General features: G+C 43.0%; 1 protein-coding gene across 3 annotated transcripts in view; it reads left to right on the forward strand.

Moving 5' to 3' along the window:
* The window catches only part of slc5a9 (solute carrier family 5 member 9), an 85,355-nt gene extending 73,019 nt beyond the window's left edge, over positions 1-12,336 (forward strand). For all 3 annotated transcript variants that reach the window (XM_020530822.2, XM_048602366.1, XM_048602367.1), the window contains 2 exons: positions 8,754-8,892; positions 11,929-12,336. In XM_020530822.2, the coding sequence (XP_020386411.1) occupies positions 8,754-8,892; positions 11,929-12,134 (345 nt within the window). In that variant the 3' untranslated portion in view covers positions 12,135-12,336. The remainder of the gene's footprint in view (positions 1-8,753; positions 8,893-11,928) is intronic.
* Positions 12,337-15,241: the final 2,905 nt, after the last annotated feature.

Consider the following 15,241-nt stretch of genomic DNA (forward strand, 5'->3'; position numbering starts at 1 on the left):
TATTCGACAGCATTTCTGTGTGTGTGTGTGTGTGTGTGTGTGTATGTATGTATGTATGTGGGAGTGTGTGTGTGTGTGTGTATATGTATGTATGTATGTGGGAGTGTGTGTGTGTGTGTGTGTGTGTGTGTGTATGTATGTATGTATGTGGGAGTGTGTGTGTGTGTGTGTATGTATGTATGTATGTGGGAGAGTGTGTGTGTGTGTGTGTTTGTGTGTGTGGGGGGTGGAGAGAGGAGAGAGAGAGAAAGCGAGAGAGAGAGGCAGGGAGAGAGACTGGTCAGCTTAACGTCAGTGACAAAATAAGTGTTGAGACAGTTAATCGTTTCAAGTGAGAAAATATAATTGAAACTAGTTAGCATTGGTTCCTAAAAATATGACATGATTGAACCAGTTTTTGTGATTTAAAAAGATAGGAAGTGCAGATAATGACTGTCATATGGGTCTGGTATATATAGGCTTTTAGAAGACTTTTATTAAGGTGCCATGTGAGAGATACATAACAATGTCGTATGAGGGGCCAGATAGCATGATTACTTGAAGTATATCTATAGTTTAGCAAACAGTGTAAGAATTTAAGGGGAGTTATTTGGAGTGATAGAAAGTGGGTAGTAGTGTCCCATAAGGATTTGTTTTTGAACCACTGTTGTTCAACTGTGTATGTAAAAATGATCTGGACTCAGGTTTTATGATACTGGGAAAACTTCTGTTTCAGGAGGAGGTATGTTCAGGTCCGTGCAGGGTTAAATCCTTTAAAGGTGACTTTGGGGGTTGGAATCCTGACATCATCTTATCCATTTCTGGGTTTCTGTCAGTTGCAGTCCAGGAGCTGCCTTTATAAATGTTGTAAGTGTATGGGCCAGGAGCTGAGTTTATAGTCTTTCATCCGTCTGATGGAGCCAGATTATTAAGTAGTGGTGTGGAGAGATAGTTTAGTAAAACTATGTTAGTATCGTCAATCTTCTTCAACAGGGTTTTTAACATTGAGACACCTTTCTCATATTAATTGATGTAAAACATAGGTCTTCAGGAAGCATTTAAAGTAGTCATTGTGAACTTATCTACAATGACCAAGTCTGCAATGCTGTGTATCTCGTGAGAATTTCCTTGAGCAGTGGTATATCAGTGGCTGAGGCAGGACTACGCAGTGGTTTGGTACAACGAGAAACAACTTTTGAAGACAGAAAGGTGCATCTGAAGGTGCTGCCATCTGGATGAGAATGAAGAGCCTATCAATAGGCCTTCTAGCCCTGCCTATGAATGAAATCATGTCATTGCTGCCAATGCCCTGAAAGTACTGTCTCTTTGGGTCTGGAACAGCCCGGCTATCAGCTGATGCACAAAGCCTCTGCTGTGGCGATATTGGAAAGATCTGGGTTATAGTGAGTTAGTATTTGAATTGACATGAGCTTGATTTTCAAATGCTTTCTGTTGGTGTTCATCCTGATACCCGCCCTAGCCCTGTTTTAGTAATTGTTGTAGTAGTTTGCTCACCTACACCAAACAGGGGAGGAACTTCCCCAGCTGATTGACCGTGCTATAAACCATGGAAGCCCCATAAGATAGCAAGGAAATGGGAATCCCTGATGGCTTTTGTCTGACAGGGATCAACTTTGATGCCTGATGCATGGATGATACATTGGAAAACATTGATCATAGGTTTAGAGAGCTCACATTTATGGTGAAACATGAGTTCTGTGTTCTGCAAGCACCCATGTATCTTGTTCCTGCACATTGGATCCATGGATAAGGATCTTGTCCATGTGGTGGATGACTCCTTCCTGCCTTTCATCCATGCCATTCATGGTTCATTGAAAAATATCCAGTATAGATGTGGTTCCAAAAGCCAGCCAATTGTAACATTATCTCCCAAACTAGATCTAAAGTTAGCTACCATAAACTATCGTTCATGTCCAGTTTAGTAAAAACCAAGCTCCAGCAGGGTTTGATCTGGAAGAGTCCCTGGGCTGGACCTCCCTTTCAAGGCCTTATTTAACTGCCTGAGGTCTGTGCAGATACATAGTGAATCAGTGGGCTTCAGGGAAGGAATTATCCCTGAACACCAGTTGATAGGCTGCCCTAATGGTGATAATGCCTCCAGGGCAGATTGTTTCAATTCCTCATCTGACTTTCTGTACAAGAAGGTGTGGAACCTTCCTTGGGATGAAGAAGGAAACTTGTTTCTTTTTCCATCATGTCTTAACATAATGTGATGAGGTGGATTCAGTTTCCTCAGATCCATGAATTGCTTGGGGAATTTTGACTGGAATTGTGTCAATTTTCATCTTGATTTCACAAGCCATCCACCTTGTATATGAGTTGGAGATCTGAGTACGGTCTCTCTGGCTTAGGAACAGGAACAGGCCACTCAGCCTTCCTAGTCTACTCCCTCACTTAATATGATCATCACTGATTGAACACTTCAATTCCTTTTACTCACACTATCCCCACAATGCTTTATATCATTGGTAATCAGAAATCTATCAAGATCTACTTTAAACATACTCAAAGACCGACCTTCCATAACTCTCAGGGGTGGGGAAATTCCGAAGATTCTGATTGCTGATTTTTTTTTTTCCCCTGTCCTATAGCTTGTCTTTGTTTAGATTTCACGGCAGTACCAGCCACTGTTGGGCGCAGTTCTCATTCTTTAGACAAAAGGTTTTTCGTTTTTCACGTGGTCACCATGTGGTGAGCACGCTCAGAGATAGAACATAGAACATTACAGCGCAGTACAGGCCCTTCGGCCCTCGATGTTGCGCCGACCTGTGAAACCGATCTGAAGCCTATCTAACCTAAACTATTCCATTATCATCCATATGTTTATCCAATGACCATTTAAATGGGGAGCAGGTCTTAGTTAGCAGAATGTTTTGTTAACCACACATTATATAGAGAGCAGAGAGTGAACGCTGCATAACTCTGAAGTGAGGCCTTCTGTACAGTAAATATTATTTAAACTGATGGTAGTGTTATCAGGTATCCCATTGATAACTTCTTCCCTTCTACTACATTCAGTAAAATATATGGATGGTATAGATCTATGTTCAGTTAGATACATTCAGCATTTACAATACAGTAGAAGCAAGTTCCATAACAGATACCAGTTGGTAGCTTCAGACTCCTCAGTCTAGTGTTATGCTGCCACCTGCTGGTTGTATTATACCCAGTATAGATCGCTTTTTTACAACTTACCATTGACTGCAGAGACACTGAAGTTTCTGTGATGCTACTTCCCATTGGTGGTTCTGCATCATTTGGCCTTAGTGCATTTGAGAGTTACGTTGTAAACCTATATTACTTTTGGATTCATCTGTACCAGGAAACACTTTGGCATAAGAGGAGGGTGGAAGTGGGATTGGGGAGAGTGGACAATGAGAATATCAGAGGGAATCTATGACGTCAGAACAGTGCAGCGCTTTTAAAGCAAGAAAGTGGTTTCAGGAATAATGAAAAAGATCTGTTTTTGTTCAGAGCCATACGTTCCCATGATTCATATGTCGGCTGTCTGGTAACAATCTATAAGTCTTTATGGTTATGCCTTCAATTATTTGGGTTGTGCTTTCTGGGCTGCACGTAGAGAATATGAACATATAAATTAGGAGTCTGCTCCGCTATTCAATAAGGTTATGACTGATCTGATTAGCCAACATCCTGCCTACCCCTGATAGCCATTCAGACCTTTGCTTATCAACAATTTACCTACCTCTGCTTTAAAAATTCTCAAGGACTGTGCTTCTGCTACTTTGTGAGAAAGAGAGTACCAAAAACTCATGACTGTCTGAGGGAAAACAATTCCCTTCATATGAGTCTTAAATGGACAGCCCTTTATTTCTAAACAGTCACCTCTAGTTCTAGAATCTCCCCTGGAGGGAACATCCACTCCATATAGAATCCCTGTCGTGTGGAAGCAAGCAATTCAGCCCGCTGAGTCTGTACTGTCCCTCTGAAGGGCATCCCATCCTAACACCCTGCATTTACCATGGCTAATCCACCCAACCTGCACATCTTTGGCCTCATTAACAGTTTAACTTGCCACAGATTGTGATCTTACCAAACTCGCCATGCACGCTAGCCATTGGAAAACCCCGACATGGAAACCAGAGCAGACTGTTGGCAGGTTAAACTCGTCGTGTACTCCAAATGAGCTCCATCTTGGACACTAGGCACCAACACCCCAGGACACACTCCATAGGCATCAGCCTCACATGCCCCATTTCCACAAACATTGGCATCTGACATGTTGGGAAGTGTTCTAAAATGCTGGACTGGGAGTAGCGTGGATCTTGTAGCACCTCCTGAGATTGCAGGCTTATTTCTAGATTTTACTTTTGGATTTCTTACAGTTATTACATTTCAGTAGTGTAAGCTTTCTATTTTGATTCAGTTTTGATATCGTCAAAAACGCAAAAAAAACGCTCATGAATGAGCTTCCAGAGGAAGTGGTGGATGTGGGCACAGTTACAACATTTAAAAACATTTGGATAAGTACATGAATAAGAAATGTTTGGAGGGATGTGGGCCAAGTGCAGGCAGGTGGGACTAGTTTATTTTGAGATTATGATCAGCAAGGACTGGTTGGCTTGAAGCATCTGTCTCCATGCTGTATGACCGTATGATTCCATGTGCCAGCCGCTATGAACCCTCCTGGCACATTTTCATATAGTTTGATTTTGCATTTTGATGCTGTATTTTGGGTGGCATTAGCAACTGTCATTGCAATACTGTTGTAAGGACACTGAGCACTCAGGGACATATAACTAGTTCATTGCCTGGACTGCTCTTCATTCACTGTCATAGTGCTAGCTCTGAACGTACCGAAATGCTTGCAGGATTCCTGCCTTGCATTGCCTTGCCTGTTTGCAAAGTTCCCCCGATTCAGAGATAGCAGACCCACAATATTGCTGTGTTGCCATGTCGTTTAGCACAGACACAAAGCCAGGAGCTTTCCGCAGTTGCCAACGAACAACCCAGCAGCGTTGGTGATATCGAAGTTTAGGGTGGGTGAGGGTGAGTGGGGAAGATGTTGCACGAATTTGTGAGAGTGATAGAGCATGATCCTTGGTGTGAGGTGTGTAGGTGTGTGTAGTAGCAGAGATAGAATGAGTTTGAGGATCAGAGTGAAATGATGGCAGTTACACTGACGGAGTGGCAGAGGCATTGACTTCTTACCTACAGCATCAGGTATTCCTGCAGGTGGCTGAGGCTGCTTTAACATGGGTGATAACCTCAGACCAGACTGCTATGGTTGGTTTCCTGGCCTCCACTGCAGGTCCAAGGAGGGAGACCAGGATGCACCATCCCATCCAGCAGAAGCTCCAGGACCATGCCCACACAGAGGGGCACCAATTACATCCTGTCAGCCATGCCCTGGCCAAATATTAGGAACTGTGCATGACAGCTCTGGATGGACAGTGCTTGTCCAGGAGCACAATGGGCTTTTAAATATGGCACTGCACCAAGGATGCCAGTCAGTTTGGGTATCTCCAGTGGGTGGCAAGTTGCTTTGGAATGGCACATGGTACGATGGAGTAGAAACTGGATGTGATGCTCACAGTGATGGTGGAAAAGAGGTCAGTTTGAGATTATACGGTGCTAATCACAATGTTCAGCATTACAGTCAGAATCACAATATTCAGCGTCACAGTGAGAATCACTCCACCAATCAAAAACTATATGATACAGCCCTGAATCTTTCTTTGCTGTTTAATATATTCTAAACAATTTTCTGAACTACCAGCTGTCTTTGCACAATTGTATGCTTTTTTTTAAAGTTTGATATTATGTTCACTCTTTCCAGTTAATCATGAATGGTGGCTCTTTCGTTTGGTATTTTTCCTACTCGTTGCAATTCTGTGTATTCTGAAAAATCCTTTTAAATGTCTGCCACTGAAAATTTTGACCTATCCCTTAACCCAATTTGCTAGTGCACTTCAGTTAGCTCTGTTTTCATTCCCATTATAATTGCCCTTATTTAAGTTTAAAATGCTAGTTTTGGACCTACTCAATCTCTCTCTCAGAGTTAATATAAAATTCAATCATATTATGGTTGCTGAATCCTAGGGGTGCCTTCACAATGGGGTTATTAATTAATCCTGTCTCATTCCATAATACTAGGTCTAGTATGGCCTGCTTTCAGGTTAACTCCAAAATGTGCTCTTCTAAGTAACTATGCTGATTTTTCTGGTGTGTACGTAGACAAGTTTCGACAAGTTCCATTATTTCATCCTTCATATTCCATCCAACCATGTGGTTAGTGTTTGGGGGCCTGATCACTATTCCCACAGGTGACTTCTTGCCTTTATCTTTTCTTAACTCTACTCAAACTACTTTCCTGAACATAAATCATCCCTCTCTGTTGTGCTAATGCCATAATTAATGAGGAAAACCATCTCCCTCCTCACTTCCTCAGTTGCTTTCTCTAAAGGAGATTGACAAACCAGTTGGGTTTTTATGACAGTGACCAGCAATAGGCTAACTTTTTTCTAAAATTCCAGATTTTATTATTCAGTTTAAATTTTGCTATCTGTTATGGTGGGATTTCAATCTCTGACCCCAGGACATTAGCCTCCCTCTGCAATGTGTATTCACATACAGTGCCTTCAGTTTTGTCCTTATATTATTTGTTTAACCTCAAGCCATATCTGTTGGTTCACTGTCAGATTTGTACTCTCCATGCCATCCTGTCACTGTCTGTTTATCGCTTTTTTTATATTAATACTGTTCTCTCTTGTCTTTTCTCTACTCTGATTTACCATATCTTCCTAAATGTGATCTCTTGACCTAAGTATTTTGTTTAAAAGGATCTCTATTCCCTAGTTAAGTGGTTATACTCCAGCATGGCTCAGATGTAGACCATCCCAGTGATACAACCCCCACTTTCCCCAAAACTGTGCTCCACGACATGGAACCCACTTCTAGCACAACTGTCTTTGAGCCATGCATTCATTTCTTTGATCTGATTACGATTGCACCAAGGAGAGGTTATGGTGTCATGGTATTATTGCTGGACTGTTAATCTGGAGAGCCAGGTAATGTTCCAAGGACCTGGGATCAAATCCTGCATGGCAGATGGTGGAATTTGAATTCAATAAAAATCAGGAATTAAGAATCCAATGATGACCGTAAATCCATTGCTGATTGTCAGGAAAAATCCATCTGTTTCACTAATGTCCTTCAGGGAAGGAAACTGCCATCCTTACCTGGTCTGGCTTACATGTGACTCCAGAACCTCTGTAGCTGTTGACCCTCTGGGCAATTAGAGATGGGAAATAAATGCTGGCCTAGCCAGTGATGCCTACATTCTATGAATGAATTAAAAAAAATTCACATATGGCTCTAGTAATAATCCAGAGGTTATCTTTTAGGTTCTGCTTCTTAACTTATGCTAGTTCCTCGTATTTATTGTACAAAGTCAGAAGTCACACGATACCAGGTTATAGTCCAACAGGTTTATTTGAAATCACGAGCTTTTGGAGCGCTGCTCCTTCGTCAGATGAAGTGTCAAGTGATTTCTGACTTTGTCCATCCCAGTCCAACACCGGCATCTCCACATCATGCCTACTTATTGTACAGAAGCTCTGTTTATTGTCTTGCCTATTTATTGGTACCTACATGGTCTACAATAACTGGATCCTTCTCCTCTCACTGTTAAGTTCCTCTCAGGTCTTGAATGCTTGCACTGGGGAAGGGACCCTGACATATGGCCTCTCATTTACTGCTGCAGAGAAGTTTATAAATCCTCACTATACTGTCTACCACTACATTCGATCCTCCTACTTAAGTGGTTTCCTGCACCATGGTACAATGGTCAGTTAGCTCATGCACCTTTCAGCCCCTATTGTCATCTAAACAAGCATGAAAAACCTCAAACCTGTTGTGTCAATTATGAAGGCTTTGGCTCCTTTGCTTCTAGCCTCTGCGTCCCTAACCTGCCTCACTTGCAGTCACACTGTCCTGTCCCTGACCACTGGCCAAATTATAAGAGTCAATTTTAAAGGGTGTGACTGCCTCCTGGGACAAAATATGTAGAGACATACCCCCTCCACAGTGTGTAGAGTTTGGCCTGCAGCTCAGAAACTCTGAACCAAAGCTGCTCTATCTAAAAAACCTTTAGTGCAGATGTGAATTTTGTTCTATTAATTCATGGCTGAATCAGCATTTATTGCCCGTGTTTAATTGCCTTGGAGAAGGTGGTAATGAGTTACCTTCTTGAACTGCTACTGACTTTGTTTAAGGGATACCCACAGTTCTTTAGGAAGGGAGTTCCAGGATTCTGGAGCTGGGCTGTAGGGAAAGCTAGCAGGAGTTTGAAAGCAAACACCAGGGGATTGCTCTCAGCAGCCACCCACTAGCCTCTGTCCAGTCCCACAATCCTGCACAAACTAGTGCTGATGTGGAAGTAGCCTGTCACATCCCTATCCCCCAAACCAACAGACACGGTAACACTGGTTTTGCTCTCAGGTGGGTCACTTCTTTCTTGTCTTGGCTGGAGCTAGGATAATTGCATGCAATTAGGAACTGACCCTGACAGGTCCTCAAGAGGCCGTTAATTGTTGCTGCAAGTAGTGGTACCCTGCTATTTTTCTCCTGATCTAATTTGAGCACAAAGTTGTAAGTGGCCAATATGTTGCCAGTGAAGTTCCAGCACACATCGTTTTAATATAGTGCTGTATTAACAACAAGACAAGGTACTCTGCACATATAGCCGTAATTCAGAGAGTAAATTATTGCAATAATTTATATTTTCAAAGCTGGTCCGATTAACATGGTGGTCTAGACATGAAGAAGCACCAGTTACTAAAGCGGATGATCCCTGGATCCAACAAAAGACAGTTGAGAGTAATGATGAAGTGCAGTCTGTTAAGGAGGATGAAGGACTACATGAAAGAGGTAAATGAGAGATGAGTTTCTGAAAAGGACTAAAATCAATGGTATTGACACATACTGTCCATTAGATATGCTGGTAGTCGTTCTTCCAGTAATTCCAGTCCAATTAGGACATGCATTCTCTGCCAAATGATCTACAAATGTCAGTGACGTGCTGTTCAAATCATACACTTTCCAGACTGGAAATTCACCAGAAGAGAAGGGGAAAAGAGGTCTGAACCAAAAAGTAGAAAGATAGAACAAAAAGCAGCAAGGAATATTGCAAATTGTGAAAAGAAGAAGGGAATAAAAGATTTTATTGAAAAATATTGCAGTATAACTTGCGGGCATCTTAGATCGAATGACCAGGTCAGTGGAACATCTGGGATCTTAGTGAATAATTGGACCAATGTGTTCTCCTAAGCCAATGAAATATCAGCAAAATGAAGAAGAATGGCAGAGAACCAGCAATAATCAATGCAAAATCAATCAAAGAAAGAAAAATAAAGAGTGGGATAGATCAGATTGAGAGACAGAGAAATAAGGCTGAAACGAAAAATAGGAAAAGAATTAACTATAAGATCTGACACTGTTTTAGATCTCTAACAACAATTTATTATAAGTGGGAACAGTAACAGAACTTGCTGGAAAAAATCAGCAGGTCTGGCAGCATCTGTGAAGAAAAATCAGAGTTAACGTCAATAAATGTGGAGCAGGAAAAGCACAGCAGGTCAGAGCAGGAAAGTCAACATTTTAGGTCAGAACCCTTCTCCAGAACTGGGGAGGGGGAGGGAAACCCAGAAATAAATGGGATGGGGGGAGGGTAGGTGAGATGGAGATAGGTGAATGCAGGTAGAGGGTTATTGTGGTTGTTCAGTGGGAAGGATGAAGTGGATAGGTGAGTAGGAAGATGGACGGGTTGTGGGTGGAGAGATTTTGAAGTTGGTGAAGTCAATATTCATGCCATTGGGCTGTAAGCTCCTGAGGCGAAATATCAGGTGTTGTTCCTCCGGTTTACATTTGGCCTCACTCTGACAGTGGAGGAGGCCAAAGATGGACATGTTACCAGGGGAGTGGGAGGGGAATTAAGTTGATGGCAACCAGAAGGTCGGGCTGGTTGGCGCGTGCAGAGCGCAGATGCTCCGCGAACTCGTCCCTGTGTCTGCGTTTGATCTCCCTGAAATAGAGGAGACCACATTGAGAGGAATGGATACAGTAGATGAGGTTGGATGAAGTGCAGGTGAATCACTGCCAGATCTGGAAGGATTGTTTGGGGCCTTGGATGGAGGTGAGAGGGGAGGTGTAGGGGCAGGTGTAGCACCTCCTGCGGTTGCAGGGAGAGGTACCAGGTGGGGCGGAGGGGTTGGTGGGGTGTGTGGAGCTGACAAGGGAGTCATGGAGTAAATGTTCCCTACGGAAAGCGGACAGGGGTGGGGAGGGAAATATCTTTTTTTTGGTGGTGGGGTCCGATTGTAGGTGGTGGAAATGTTGGAGGATGTTACATTGTATTTGGAGGTTGGTGGGGTGGTATGTAAGGACTAAGAGGACTCTATCCTTATTGTTGTTGGGGGGAGGGGGTTTGAGGGTAGAAGCAAGGGAAATGGGAGAGATGGGGTCGAGGTTATCCTTAATAACAGAGGAGGGGAAACGACCGTCCCTAAAGTAGGAGGATATATGGGATGTTCTGGAGTAGAATGCCTCATCCTGGGAGCAGATGCAGCAGAGGCGGAGGAATTGTGAGTCTGCGATAACATTTTTACAGGAGGGTGGGTGAGAGGAGGTGTAGACGAGGTAGTTGTGGGAGTCAGTGGGTTTGAAATGGATGTCAATGGTGAGTTGGTTACCGGAGATGGAGACAGAGAGGTCCAGGAAGGGAAGGGAGGTGTCAGAAATGGTCCAGGTGAATTTGAGGTCGCGGTGAAAGGTGTTGGCAAAATTGATAAACTGTTCGAGCTCCTCACAGGAGCATAAGGCAGCACCAACTTCACCAAGTTCAAAATCTCTCCACCCACAACCTGTCCATCTTCCTACTCACCTATCCACTCCATCCTTCCCATTGAACAACCACAATAACCCTCTACCTGCATTCACCTATCTCCATATCACCTACCCTCCCCCCATCTCCACCCCCCCACCCCATTTATTTCTGGATTTCCCTCCCCCTCCCTAGTCCTGGAGAAGGGTTCCGACCTGAAATGTTTCCCACTGCTCAGATGCTGTCTGACCTGCTGTGCTTTTCCAACTTCACATTTCTTGACTCTAGCTTCCAGCATCTGTCTCCAAGTTTTAGAGTTAATGTTTCGGGTCCGGTGACCCTTCCCCAGAACTCTGAGGAAGCATCACTCAACCCGAAATGTTAACTCTGATTCTTTTCTTCACAGATGCTGCCAGACCTGCTGAGCTTTACCAGCAACTTCCGTTTTTGTTCCTGATTTTCAGCATCCGCAGTTCTTTCGGGTTTATTTAATATAAGTGGGAATGAGATTGAACAATTTAAGTTGTTCCCTTTCTGGGCCAGAGAAATAGATTTGCATTGTTAAAAAGGTGCTCATGCAGTTAAATTCCAGCCCTATCTTTCTGTGTAAAATGAGCAAGTTCTAACTAACAATGAAACGTGTATAGGTATGATATTGTTTATGTGAAGTGAACAGTATAGTGTTGATCAAGCCAGTCAATTCTGGAGATTCACAAGTTGCACTGTATCTCCATATTTCCTTTAACTTGCTGATAATTTGACATGATTAAGACCTAAATTTTAACACCTTAAGCGCTGTAAGCTGCAGGGATATGGGCTGTGTGCAGGAAGATGGGATTAGAAAGGGCATCTGATGTCTTTGGGGTGGCACGGACAAGATGGGCTGAATAGCCCCCTTCTATGGTTCCAATCGGTGCATTAGTGTCATCAAAACACTTATATTTTCAGCATGACTACTGTTGACCCCAAAAATCCATTTCTCGATGCGTTTATTTTAAGAAGCATAATTTTCAACACTGCTTGTTTATTACAGCTAAAGCTGCTTGTTTTGTTTGATCTTACTGTGTTTACTTCTGTTAAAACAGTGGAACCACCCCCGTGGAAAAAGGTATTGTTTTGTTTATGTGGTCTGAAGGTACAGCAGAAACCTGAACTCTCAAAAGAGGAAAGTGATGCCATCCAGAAAAAGTTAACCAGCATTGAAGAAAAACCTTTGTGGCGAAAAGTGTGCAACATTAATGCTGTCATCCTGTTGACAGTTAATGTCTTCTGCTGGGCATATTTTGGATAACAAGAATGTTGGGATTTTATTTAGTGCAGGGTTTGTTTTATATCTCATTGGTGAAACAAGTGTTTGTAGCAATACATTTTATCAAAACAGTTCTAAAAGCATTCATTTATGTATTACTGATTGCTGCAGTTAAAATCCTGTCTTCTGTGCTGGACTGCTCTGCATGCTGTAAAGAGACACTTTGCTGAAATAAATAGTAACATTGCAATAATAAAGCCATTACGAGAAGCTCAATTACAGTAATGCCCTCAGGGAAGTGAAACATCATTTGTAAAAACATTTATTTTGAAAAATACAAAAGAAAAGCTAGTTTTGCCGTTTTCTTTCCAAATTCTTTCATTTTGATGTTTTAAATTTAAACTTCACCTTTCCAATCTCACCTAATTAAAATTGCCACCACCCATATCTTCCTCATAAATTATTTTTACCATTACCCACTAAATTAAAAAACCATTTTTTTCTTAAATTGACATCTTATGAAAATTTCATCTTGTCAGGGTGTAATTCTAAAGATCGTTCAGGAACAGAGACATTTGGGGCTATCTGAATGCGCATTGTTGAAAATGATGGAGCAGATTTTTTAAAATTCATTCACAGGATTAGGCTGTCGCTGACCAGGCAGCATTTATTGCCCACCCCTAATTACCCAGAGGGCAGTTAAGAATCAACCACATTGAACAAAGAACAAAGAAAATTACAGCACAGGAACAGGCCCTTCGGCCCTCCAAGCCTGCGCCGATCCAGATCTTCTATCTAAACCTGTTGCCTATTTTCCAAGGATCTGTATCCCTCTGCTCCCTGCCCACTCATGTGTCTGTCTAGATACATCTTAAAATGACGCTATCGTACCCACCTCTACCACCTCCGCTGGCAACGTGTTCCAGGCACCCACCACCCTCTGTGTAAAGAACTTTCCACGCATATCTCCCTTAAACTTTTCCCCTCTCACTTTGAAATTGTGACCCCTAGTAATGGAGTCCCCCACCCTGGGAAAAAGCTTCTTGCTATCCACCCTATCCATACCTTTCATGATTTTGTAGACCTCAATCAGGTCCCCCTTCAACCCCCGTCTTTCTAATGTAAATAATCCTAATCCACTCAACCTCTCTTCATAGCTGGCGCCCCCCATACCAGGCAACATCCTGCTGAACCTCCTCTGCACCCTCTCCAAAGCATCCACATCCTTTTGGTAATGTGGCGACCAGAACTGTACGCAGTATTCCAAATGTGGTCGAACCAAAGTCCTATACAACTGCAACATGACCTGCCAACTCTTGTACTCAATACCCCGTCTGATGACTGAAAGCATGCCGTATGCCTTCTTGACCACTCTATCAACCTGCATTGCCACCTTCAGGGCACAATGGACCTGATCACCCAGATCTCTCTGTGCATCAATTTTCCCCAGGGCTTTTCCATTTACCGTATAGTTCGCTCTTGAATTAGATCTTCCAAAATGTATCACCTCGCATTTGCCTGGATTGAACTCCATCTGCCATTTCTCCGCCCAACTCTCCAATCCATCTATATTCTGCTGCATTCTCCGACAGTCCCCTTCACTATCTACTACTCCACCAATCTTAGTGTCATCGGCAAACTTGCTAATCAGACCATCTATACCTTCCTCCAGATCATTTATGTATATCACAAACAGCAATGGTCCCAACACAGATCCCTGTGGAACACCACTGGTCACAGTTCTCCATTTTGAGAAACTCCCTTCCACTACAACTCTCTGTCTCCTGTTGCCCAGCCAGTTCTCTATCCATCTAGCTAGTACACCCTGGACCCCATGCGACTTCACTTTCTCCATCAGCCTACCATGGGGAACCTTATCAAACGCCTTATTGAAGTCCATGTATATGACATCTACAGCCCTTCCCTCATCTATCAACTTTGTCACTTCCTCAAAGAATTCTATCAAGTTGGTAAGACATGACCTTCCCTGCACAAAACCATGCTGCCTATCACTAATAAGCCCATTTTCTTCCAAATGTAAATAGATCCTATCCCTCAGTATCTTCTCCAGCAGCTTCCCCCCCACTGACGTCAGGCTCACCGGTCTATAATTACCTGGATTATCCTTGCTACCCTTCTTAAACAAAGGGACAATATTAGCAATTCTCCAGTCCTCCGGGACCTCACCCGTGCTCAAGGATGCTGCAAAGATATCTGTTAAGGCCCCAGCTATTTCCTCTCTCGCTTCCCTCAGTAACCTGGGATAGATCCCATCCGGACCTGGGGACTTGTCCACCCTAATGCCTTTTGGAATACCCAACACTTCCCCCCCCTCCTCATGCCAACTTGACCTAGAATAATCAAACAAACATCTATCCCTAACCTCAACATCCGTCATGTCCCTCTCCTCAGTGAATACTGACACAAAGTACTCATGAAGAATCTCACTCATTTTCTCTGACTCCTCGCATAACTTCCCTCCTTTGCCCTTGAGTGGGCCAACCCTTTGTCTAGTTACCTCTTGCTCCTTATGTATGAATAAAAGGCTTTGGGATTTTCCTTAACCCTGTTTGCTAAAGATATCTCATGACCCCTTTTAGCCCTCTTAATTCCTCGTTTCAGATTGGCCCTACTTTCCCGATATTCTTCCAAAGCTTCGTCTGTTTTCAGTCGCCTAGACCTTATGTATGCTTCCTTTTTCCTCTTTGCTAGTCTCACAATTTCACCTGTCATCCATGATACCCTAATCTTGCCTTTTGTATCCCTCATTTTCACAGGGACATGTCTGTCCTGCACTCTAATCAACCTCTCTTTAAAAGCCTCCCACATATCAAATGTGGATTTACCCTCAAACAGCTGTTCCCAATTCACATTCCCCAGCTCCTGCCGAATTTTGCTATAGTTGGCCTTTCCCCAATTCAGCACTCTTCCTTTAGGACCATTCTCATCTTTGTCCATCAGTATTCTGAAACTTACAGAATTGTGATCACTATTCCCAAAATAATCCCCTACTGAAACTTCACCCACCTGGCCGGGGTCATTCCCCAACACCAGGTCCAGTATGGCGCCTTCCCAAGTTGGACTATTTACATACTGTATTTGTGTGTAAGAGAGAGTGTGTGTGTGTGTATTTGTGTGAGAGAGAGAGA

This window comes from Rhincodon typus, chromosome 10 (genome assembly GCF_021869965.1).
Source record: "Rhincodon typus isolate 14 chromosome 10, sRhiTyp1.1, whole genome shotgun sequence".
NCBI lineage: Eukaryota > Metazoa > Chordata > Chondrichthyes > Orectolobiformes > Rhincodontidae > Rhincodon > Rhincodon typus.